At 49.3% G+C, this 11,029-nt stretch overlaps 1 protein-coding gene across 2 annotated transcripts; it reads right to left on the reverse strand.

Annotated features, from left to right (window-relative positions):
• Positions 1-3,144: 3,144 nt before the first annotated feature.
• Positions 3,145-10,784, reverse strand: Myorg (myogenesis regulating glycosidase). Of its 2 annotated transcripts, XM_071600713.1 has the most exons (3): positions 10,619-10,784; positions 9,905-10,003; positions 3,145-7,069 (listed from the first exon to the last, which is right to left on the reverse strand). In XM_071600713.1, exon 3 carries the CDS (start codon positions 6,994-6,996, stop codon positions 4,852-4,854), a length of 2,145 nt encoding a protein of 714 aa, XP_071456814.1. In that variant the 5' UTR covers positions 6,997-7,069; positions 9,905-10,003; positions 10,619-10,784; the 3' UTR covers positions 3,145-4,851. The 2 variants fall into 2 exon arrangements, with proteins under 2 accessions (XP_071456814.1, XP_027786844.1); XM_027931043.2 differs by lacking the exon at positions 9,905-10,003.
• Positions 10,785-11,029: the final 245 nt, after the last annotated feature.

Here is an 11,029-nt window from a genome sequence, read left to right on the forward strand (position 1 = left end):
CTGCTTTGGTCTCTTTGAGTTGCTAAGGTTACAGGCACATGCCACCATGCCCAACTGTCCTATGCATTATTAAAAGCCAATATTGTTGTATTATGTGCACAAATATGTAACAACAAATCCCACCATTATTTACAACTTCAATTCTCCAATTTAAAAAATGTGGAACAAAATGTAGGTATTGAAGCTGTGCATTGTAGCACATGATATAATCCCAATTACTCGAGAGACTGAGGCAAGAGGATTGCAAGTTGCAGATCAGTTTCAGCAATTTAGTGAGACCCTCTCTCAAAATAAAATAAAACAAACTGGGGATGTAGCTCAGTGGTAGAATGCTTCCTAGCATGTTTGAGGCCCTGGGTTGGATCCTGAACACACACACACACATACACAGGCGCGGACGCACACACAAAATGTGTAATGAAGTCTCTAGCTTTTTTGGTTGACTTGTTTGGTTGACAGTTTTTGCTCCATATGTTTTAGAGCTTTTTTGTTTCACCCAACTTTATGCTAAACAAGAACAAGACTAAATCATAATTGATAATAATTGAAGTTCATTAAAAAATGTCACATTGAAAGTTGGTCTTGGTGCTGTGTACCTGTAGTCCCAGCTACTACGGAGGTTGATGCAAGACAATCATGAGTTCAAGGCCAGTTTGGACAACACAGGCAAAATAGTGAAACCCTGTCACACACACACAAAAAAAATAGTGAAACCCTGTCACCAAAAAACAGTGTGTCAAATCATATATGTGCTTATCTTGCTTAAAATCTTGTTTATCAGGCTGAGGGTGTAGCTCAGTGGTAGTGCACTTGTGTAACATGCACAAAGCCATCTCCAGCATCACAAAACCAAACCAAACCCTTATTTATCATTATATATAAATTTTTTATTTTAGTTTTTATACACAAATTTTTAATAGGAAATAATTTATTTTGTGCTTTTGATTTTCCTGGGAAACATACAAAAACCACAAGTAAGTCTAATAAAATTTTAATATAAACTCAAAGCCTCTCTTCTTCTGAACAAGGGCCATAAAGTCCTAGTCTGACTTTTGTGTCATGCCTGGAGAATGTGGGGCCCATCCAGAATTATTAGTGATGAGAATTAGGGAACCAGGGTGGAGTCCAGGATGGTTATGCCTGAGAAGCTCAGAGGTAAAGCTGTGAGTGGAATGAAAGCATAGTACAATTGAGAGGCCAGTTACAGGCACTGGGGAAGAAAGAGGAAACAACTATCTTAAGTGAAACAGATTATATCCCTGGGCCTGAATGTACTGGGCCCAACCATGGTCTGGCTCATAAGAGCTGGGAGGTTTAGAAAGTGACCTATATCTCTTGCAATATCTCAAGTACAAAGATGAATGTGCAGGGAATTAAGCACTTCTTGTCCACTGTAGGATGGACTCCTGGTGGATGCTGGCAAAGATGCCTGATAAATATTGTGAGAGGTAGTGAAGGTAGGTGGTTCATCTTAATTTTGAATTTGGTTTCATCTATGAAGGGACAGGGATGAGACCTCAATTTCCTTCTTTAATATGGGGTCCTCCTAGCTCTAAAACATCTCCTTCTGGAAACTTTCTTTAATAACTACCATCCTATTTCACCACCCTTGCCCAAAGAGGCTCCCTCTCAAGTACTACCTGTTTCCCCACTACCGACTCCTCCAATGGTGAAGAAGCATCAGATGAACTTATCCCTACCAGAATGGGTTTAAGTTCCCCCCTATTAAGGGCATGGAATAGAAGTTTTAGAAAAACAAAATGCCCTCTTGACCTTCAAAACAATGCCTTATGTCTCGATAGAAAGCACTTGCTTGAATTGAAGACCTAAAGGAATGAATTTATGATGGGAGAATTTCTGTTGAAATTCTTGTGCTGGTGTGGGATCCCAGATAAGGCTTCTGTATTTGAGGAGTACAGACTGACCTCTCCAGGAATCCAGCCCTTGGCCCAGCTGTTTCTTCTTTTCTACAAGAGGGTTGAAGGGCAGAGCCAGCTCCTGCCGCTGTCCCCTTGAGTTTCTGCTATAGGTACACAGAAGAACCTGCTCCCAGACTCCCTCCATCCTGCTTTGCTTTCCACCCCTCCCCCATCCTGCTTGGGACTGTGAAATAGGAAGTCAAGAGACTGGACTCCAGAGGGACCTGAGAGGGAAAAACAGTACAAGGATACAGAGCACATGAGGCACAGTCCCGCTGAGCCAAACAATGGCAGGAAAGGAAGCCACCCAGTAGCCACTGCAGTTTTTCTTCAAGGCTAAGTCTGAGCAGACCTCTCCTGGCAAGCATGTTATACAACTATTTCAGAACAGAAGGTAGTATTTCTTCAAATGCTTTTCAAAATAGGTGTGTGTGTGTGTGTGTGTGTGTGTGTGTGTGTGTGTGAGAGAGAGAGAGAGAGAGAGAGAGAGAGAGAGAGAGAGAGAGAAACAGACAGAGGTGTGAGAAAGATCCAGATCTTTGAAGACTTGAACACCAGAGTTTGGATCCCCACCTACTCAGGACATGATTGAATTTCAGAAAGATTTCCTTGGCTGCTGTGAGAATTGGATTTAAGGGTTTGAGAGTGGAAAGAGTTAGGAGGTCACTGCATAGTCCCCCCTTTAAATTTTGAGGCAGTCAAGGCCAGAGGCTCCCAAGAACACAAGGTTGCAGAATGGGAGCCTACGCCCCAGTCCCAGGTTTCCTGCAGTGGTCATTCAATCCTTCCCCATTACTTCTAGGGAAGGAAGCTTCCCATTACTGCATATCAAATACCCCTCCCAACCAGACATAAGGGAGACCTGTTAAAAGCTCCTTGGAGGAGCTTTGGGACCTCCAGATCCAGATGTGCAGGGAGAGAGACAAACCTAGAATGCATCAGAGTTGCTGGCAAGAATGGGGGACAGATAGGACAAGACTGGAAGGGGCTGGGAACTGTGATCTGGAAGAATTCTTGTGTGTGTGTGGGCGCGCACAAGTGCGTGCATGTACAATACTAGGGATTGAGCCCAGGGTGTTCTGTCACTGAACTGCATAGCCCCTCCCTTTTAATTTTGAGACAGAGTCTCCCTAAATTGCCCACACCGCCTTCAAACTTTGAATCCTCCTGCTCTAGCCTCCAGTGTAGCACCAGAACCCTTGTTTTTAAGCAAGAAAACAAGAAATGGTATAATAGCTACCTTTTATTGAGCACCTACTTTATGCCAGGCACTTTACATAGTCTGTGCTTATAATTCTCACAATGACCTCAGAGGTAGGCATCATTATCACTTTTTATGTATGAGGAAACTGAGATAAGTTTAAGCAGCTTGTTTAAGATCACACAGCTGATTGATGAGTGATATAATCGGCACTAATGAGATGTGCATCTTGAAGGACCCAAGACCTTTGACAGGTATTTTCCACACTAAGAAAATAAAGAGGAGGGGCCAGGGCTGTAGCTCAGCCGCAGAGCACTTGCCTAGCATGCGTGAGGCACTGGGTTCAATCCTCAACACCCACATATATGACTACAAAAAAAATTTTTTTTTAAAGAAAAGAAAGGGGATAGAGAGGTGGGTGAAGGGAAGAATTCTCTAGGGGGTGGGACACTAGTTCTGCTGTCAGAGCTGTTGAGGAAAACTGAGCTCCACTCTGCTTTCCCATATCTCCCCTCTGACAAGCCACTCCTTCCCAATAGTCAGCTACAAAGTCAGGAGAAACTCTGGCTGAGATTGATCTTCTCAAAAAGGAAAAATGACTGAGATGAAAGACCTTACTTACCCTGTATGTGTATTGGCAGGTGTCACTGTGTGCATGCCGCTCCAGTGCCAAAGCATACCACTGCCAGAATAAGAACACTGCTCACTTTTAGGTCACACTCCTGCCACATGTGCAGAGTGAGATACCAAAGGAATAGTTAAAAGAGTTGTTTATTTCCTACCAGAGTCCAGGGAAACCACGGGGGGGGGGGGGGGGGGGGGGGCAGGTCAACAATCAAAGCCTCAAATTTGCCCCTTGCCCCCTTCCTCCAGGCTTATCTAGCTTCAGGGATACTGTGTTTATTCTGTGGATTCAGGGACCCATGGTGTGTGCCATTCTTTCTCTCTCTCTCTCTCTCTCTCTCACACACACACACACACACACACACAGTTCTTGAGTTAAGGCACTAAGTGTGGTCTGCATGGCCTTGGAGTCTGTGCCCATTATAGCCAGTGACTGAGCCCATGTGTGTACACAGATGGGTTAGTGCAATATTAGGAGTCTCTTCACAAACAGGGACAAAAGTGGTGACTCTGGGCTAGGCCTTCTGTTCTCTAGGAGGGAACCTCCTGTCTCCTTGTCAATTGTTGAAACACCTGACTTCTCCCCAGCTGGAGTAGAACCAAGTCAGCCACAGTTCAGATATGTGCTGTGAACTCAGGGCCTGGCTTCTAACACCAAGAATGTATACTTTCTGAGTGTGGCAGGGAATATTTGGGGGACTTTTAGGAGGACAAAGATGGCCACGAAGGCCAGGATGGAGGGGAGAGGTTTCTCTTTGTGCTTTTAAAACCGGACCATAAGTAACAAACAAACAAACAAACAAAAAAAGCCAATCTTTCTCCTCTGAGCTCTCTGACTCCACCTCAGGAAAGAGGTTTCTGTAAACTGGAGTAAGTGTGGAGGGAAAGGGAGCTATTAGGATTGTGCATTGGTGCCAGAGGTTGCTTTGATGTCCCCTGCTTCGGTCCCACCTACAGCAGTTGGCTCCAGCACATTTAGTTCAACACCCACATAATGGGTAGTACAGAGGTGGAGATCTCCGGAGATGTGTGTTCGGGTGTGATGGAGTTAAAGATCTGTATGAAAGCTAGGGTTAGAGCTGTGGGGTTCCCGGGCCCTGGGCTGAGTCAGGACGCCCAGGTGAAGTAGGCAACCTCGTCCAAGTCGACGGGGTAATCAGTGAGCAGCACTGGCGTCTTGTCGAAAAGCTCGCCCTTGTAGCTGCGCCACTTGCCAGCAGGCAGGTAGACGTCGCGCTCCTGCTTGCCTGGCTCCAACACCGGCGCCACTAGCAGCGTGTCCCCGATAAGGAACTGAGAGTCAATGCGGTGAGCTGTCTCGTCGCCGGGCGCGATCCACCAAAGGGGGCGCACTATGGGGTCGCCAGTGTCCGTGACCTCACCGGCGAGTTCCAGCAACAGCGGTGCCACAAGCGAGGCCCGCAGTGCAGCGAACTTGTGTGCAATGGTCACCACTTCTGCGTCATATTGCCAGGGCGGGATTGAAAACTGCATGGCTGGCATGAAAGCGGCCACCTCTAACCAGCGCACGTAAAGCTCGCGCTCCGGACCATCTCTGCCGCCAGCTGTGCGCTCAGGGACTGCGTTGCCACCCACCATATCTGGCAGGATGAATGGGTAGCCCAGCATGCTGACGGTGAGCACCGCTGGAATGAGCGAGCGCAGCCCCAAATCATAGCCCCACACCGAGTCGCGGTCCACCAGGCGGAAGAAGCATGAGATGTTCTGTGACTGGTAGCCCACACGTACCTCGGCCAGTGAGAAGAAAGGCAGAGCCATTTCAGTGTAGCGCCGGCTCCATACGCTGGGGTCAGGCAGCGATCTATAGGTGCTGAAGTCCCGCGGCAGGTAGCTGACTTCACCCGCGTCGAATTTAAAGGAGGCCACAGCGTAGCGCGAACGCAGGCGTCTCAGGTGTCCCTGAAACCAGTCGCGGGCCTCTGGGCGCGTGAAGTCGAGCACCGCGCCAATGCCATTCCACCATCGCACAAGCGCTGGCAGCCTGCCTGTGGGTTCGCGCACGAACAGCTCACGCTCCACGCCCTCGCCGAAACGTGAGGAGTTGTAGTTGACAAATGGGTGCACCCAGAGTGTGACCCGGAAGCCAGCGTCTCGCAGGCGGCGGAACATGTCGCTGGCGTTGGGGAATTTGGCCTCGTCGAATTCGAAGTCGCCGTAGGCCGGTGTGTACATGTCGTCAATTTCCAGGTGGCTGCTATTGAAGCGGTGCTGGCGGATCTGCTGGGCAAAACGCAGCACCTTATCCTGGTCCACAGCACGCCCATAGAGCGCCCACGTGGACCAGATAGGGTCTCTGAAGGCCTCGGGCGCTGGCACCCTCGATGGTTTGTTGAAGTAACGCCGCACCATATACTTGTGGATGGAAGTGACGTCTGAGCCGACGCATACCCGGTAGCTGAGCTCTGGTGCTGCGGTGCGTCCAGCAGGCGGCTTGTAAGGCGTGTCGTGGTAGCGTGCCTGGAGCCGCATCGAACGCTCCGTGCTATTCCAGCCCAGGTGGAAAGGCACTGAGTCGTTGACTTTGATGGCAGCTGCACGAGATGATAGCCAATAGCGCTCAAGTATGCCCCCAAATGCGGCGTCAGAAGAGTAGACATCGCTAGTGACAAATGGCTGCGGTTCCAGATGGCCCTCCAGGCGGATGGGCCAGTGTTGCGTCCTCATCTCAGCACCGCCATACCAATGAGCAGCCGCATCGCCCAGGAACATGGCATGCTCCACCGCACGTCCTGGGGCTGCTTCCTCCCAGCGCACGCGATAGCACATGACGGTGTCCTTGGGCCTCACAGTCTGGATGAAGAAGTGCAGTGGGCGCCCATCCGCCGTGCGAGAGCAGCCAAGCAGGGCGCCATCGCGGCTGCAGGAGTCTAGGTCCAATGCTCCAGAACGGAAGGCTAAACGGAAGACTTGCTCGCCCTTCTGGTTTCGGATGGAGAAGCCGCCACGGTTGAGGTCCAGCAGCTCTGCGCGAAGGCGTTCTGCTTTGCGTAAGGAAGCGCTATAGTAGCACCAGGCCACTACCGCGGCCAACACCAGCAGCAGCCCCAGCACCGCGGAGCCCAGTAGTGGCCTCAACTCTTTGGACGGCTTGGGCTTGGAGGGAGAGAAGTTGTCGGGCAGGAAAGTGTACATGGCTGTTGCTTCGACAGCCTCAGAGCTTTTATGGCCTGTGTGGTGACCAGGGCGGCGGCGGGGGTAGGCCTGGCTCTTCTCTTGAAGGTTCTGGGGCATCAGCCTCCAGCTAAGGAAGGAGCTGGTAGTTGGTCCACTTGACCAAGCCCATCTGAACCTCACCTGTAGGACTCTGAAAGCCGGGGAGGGGAGTAGGGAGGAGGGGAGTAGGGAGGGAGGGAGGGAGTGGGAGAGAGGGAAAGAGGGGGAGGGAGAGAGAGAGAAAGAGAGGAGACTGAACTTTCTCATTCCATAATATTTTCATTTGCTGTGGCACAGTGAGTACTAGAGATGTACTGGAACCTAAGGTCTTGATGAGTAGAAAAGATGACACCAGAACAGTCTGCCTGGGTCCCACCTGTCCTTTCTCATGGGCTCCAAGTTCTTGACAAAATGAGTCAGGACTCTGAATGGGGAGAATCATGTAATTGGCAAATGGCATGCTTCCCCTTTTTCCTGATGGAGAAACAAACCCAGAAAGGGTCAGGGTGCTGTCCTGGACCACAGGATAAATCAGGTCTACTGGGTGACACATGGAGCAATTCAGGTTTAAGAGGGATGGAAATGGGGAGAGTCTTGTCTCCCAAAGGCAAGGCCATGGTAAGAGAGGGGGATGGTCCAGCCAGTTCCTTGAGAACCCCCATATCAGGAATTCAAACCAGAGGTGCTTTACCACTGAGCTGCACCCCTAACCCATTTATTTATTTATTTTTGAGGCAGGATCTAAGTTACTCAGGCTGGCCTTGAGCTTGCAATCCTCCTACCTCAGCAGACCCAATATTGGGATTACAGGGGTAAGCCACTGCACCAGCTCCTTGAGAGTTTTAACAGGGCAATAGGATAGCTTCCCTGTACCCAGAGGGGAAAGGAGGAAGAGGAGACAGCTCAGGCATGGAATTTTATCTTGAGTTAGAAGCCAGATGACATTTTGAAATTAAAGAAGATAGTCCAAAACCAGACTCAATCCCAAGGCTTGGTTTAAAGGGAGGCAGGGGTTAGTGCTGGGGTGAGGATATGCCTTCTCAAATCAGCCCCTTTGCCATAAAACCCCACCTAGTTCTGAATCATTAACCAACATTCCATTTCTCTGCCCACCTTCTTTCTTTGCTCCAAACATAACATCTGTGCATCACCTGCTTCCTAACTTTATCTCTACCACTTACCCTCTGTACTGCTGTCCCTGCCTTAGTTTGGATACTGTCACTTCTCCCCTATACTATTGCAACACTTCTCCAGTAGGTCTCCCTACCCCCAACTTCTTTTCCTCTAGTGTCTTCTGCTCACAACAACTAAAGTGATCTTTCTAAAGCACTTATCAAACCACATCTGTGCTTACTTCAAGAGATGCTCATGGTAAAATTCAGATCTGCAAGCTTTGAAATCAAGGTTCAAGACATTCCTTAGCTACCTTTCTGATTCTATCTCTAGCCAGGCCTGTCCAGTGACTTATCAAGCGCATTCTCTCAATCTAAATTTTTTCAGGCCACCTGCTTCAGAAGATTTCACACTCGGCCTGGTAACTCTCCTTCACCTACAAGCTCTCTAGTGATCAGACTGACCACCACACATATAAAATTTCACATACTATATGCTGAACATCTGGATATGACTGTAGAGAAATAAAGGCTTGGGGGAAAGTTTGTGTCTGAATCCGCTGCTCAAAGTCAATGATCCTTCCTGTTCCCAACCCTCAGGGCAGAGTTCAATAAAGAAACACCACCACATGTACACACACAGGCAGATACACTGCCAGCTAGCTGGCTGCCTAGCTGCTCCAGCTGGGGTGAAGAAGAGATGGAGACTGGCAAACAGTAATTAGCCTCCTTCCAGATGCCAGTGTCTGTGTCTGTCTCCAGTGACTTCCAAGGAAATGCTGGAACTACTCAGATTCTTTAACTCTTTTAGCTTCCCCTCACAGAAACTATCAAAAATGCCAAGTGCTGATCAGAATATTGATAGTAGATGTCAATACACAGCACCTTCCATACCCTTTCCTCAAGTTGCTCCCTCCCCCTAATTCCCTAAATTTTTCAGTCTCCCTGGTCTAGAACAGGCTCTTTCACTTCGTCTAAGCACACACAACTTAATTTTGCTCCTCACTTCCTATAAGTACAGGTTAGAAAAGTCCTCCTAGAAAATGCATGCAGTTGCCTTTTCTGACATGCTCAAAGTTGAGCAGAATCCCAAGAAGGCTTTAGATGACCAGTCCATATTTGCTATATTCATTCGTTTAAGACAATCATGACTTCATTTCTGGATTCTAAGGGAATATGTGAGAGGCTTCATATCTAAATAGGACAGAGACGTCCTCATCCTCAAAACTTTATATTGTCAGCCTGATTTCATGACTTTTGGAGGTATAAAGAGCCTGCCCACCTTAGTGACCTCAAATGCCTCAAAAGTCATTTCTAACACTTGGGTTCTGAGAATCTTAACTTTTTGAATCCTAAAGTTTTTTGATATAGGGTCAGGTGGCCCAGGCCTGTAATCCCAGCCAATGGGGACTGAGACAGGAGGATTCCAAGTTCCAGGCCAGCTTCAGCAACTTAGCAAGGCCTTCAGCAACTTAGTGAGACTCTGTCTCAAAGTAAAAAAATAAGAAGGGTGAGGGTGTATGTAGCTCAGTAGTAGAACTACCCTGGCTTAAATCCCCAGTAAAAATAAATAAATAAATAAATAAAATAAAAATTTTGTCTTCATTGATGACAGGCAGGAGCCAACTGACCTGGGCACCCATTCTGCCGCGCACCATTCTGGTCTCCCAAATGTACCACAACATTTAACCCTAACGATAATATGGAATGGCAGAGGTAGGTTAGTGTCCATTTTACAGATGAGGAAACAGTGGCTCAAAGAGACAAAGGGGCTTGTCCGAAGTCACCCAGGCAGTAAGTCTGCTTCCAAATTCCTACCTCCACTCTCCACAGCATATTTTGGGAAATGGGAGATAATGGTCTGATTTGGTTACCTGAAATGCACAGCAGGCTTCCATCAGATGGGAGTGGGCATGGTGAGGCGTCTTTTAAAGGTTGGTGCTGTGGATTGCTCTGGGCCAACCAGAAAGATTCTAAAGGTGGGAAAGGGACAATTTTTCTTTGAAAGGGGCCATTTTAATGATATCTGGTACCAGGGCTGTGGGGTAGGAATTCTGTGGTTCGGGTGCGAAGTCATTAGAGACCCCTGTAATCTGCCGTCTCCACCATCTGGCCAATGGCCAACCACAGGCTAAGGCTAAGCAAGTGGGGTCTGCGGGTCGGGCCTTCTTGGGTCTTTTCCCGCTCGACATTCAACCGCAGTCTTGGCTTCCAGCCCCTGGTCTGGTCTGAGGGAGAGAGCCCAGCTTGGCTCAACTGAGTGGGGGCCATTTCAGAGACGTTTGTTGGACACGGTTGGGGGATGGGGCGGGTGGAAATGTCAAAGGCAACTCGATCCGGCCCATCTCCCTCCTCTGCAAGATCCGTGAGGATCGAGTGACTGCACCTACACCGCCTGGAATACTCCACACCCACTCTCAGCGCCACACCGCAATTTCATTATTCAAAGGGGCAGACGGAGGTCATGGGACCTGCCGTCTGTTAGGAACCTTGGACTCGAGGAGGTGCCCAGGTGTCCTGGATCGCTCCACCTACTCTTCTGTAAGAGCGAAAGTTCAGAAATAGTGCTCCCTCAGCAGTCCTCCTACCCGCATCGTCCCGAGGTCCTTCCGCTGGATTCACTCACGGCTGTGGCCTCCGGTAAAGGTGGGAGTGAAAGGATCCTTCTGCAGACCCCCTCCACACTAGCAGGAATTGAGCTGCCACCCCGCCGCGCTGGGCGCAGCCTCGCTGGGCTCAAGAGTCCCTCCTCGGGCCCCGCCCTCGGACTACTCCGCCACGCCCCAGTCGTCCAATCTCTCTTGGGCCTCTGGCTCCAGCCCCGCCCTTAGTGCCCGACACTTCCCCCATATTTTCAAGAGGATCTGAAGCCTCACCCTTTAGCCTCCACCTTCACGCCCGCAGCTCTACTCCAAGCCCCTGGCATCTCAGGCCCGCCTCCAGCTGGGGTGCCTCCGGGCTCGTTCTTGGGCTTGAGGACCCGCCCTTTCTGGGCCATT

Source organism: Marmota flaviventris, chromosome 13, assembly GCF_047511675.1.
Source record: "Marmota flaviventris isolate mMarFla1 chromosome 13, mMarFla1.hap1, whole genome shotgun sequence".
In the NCBI taxonomy this organism is placed as follows: domain Eukaryota; kingdom Metazoa; phylum Chordata; class Mammalia; order Rodentia; family Sciuridae; genus Marmota; species Marmota flaviventris.

What these genes read in the sequence shown, in the direction of transcription:
- Myorg (XM_027931043.2), bottom strand. Translation starts at nt 6,996, where the DNA reads ATGCCCCAGAACCTTCAAGAGAAGAGCCAGGCCTACCCCCGCCGCCGC.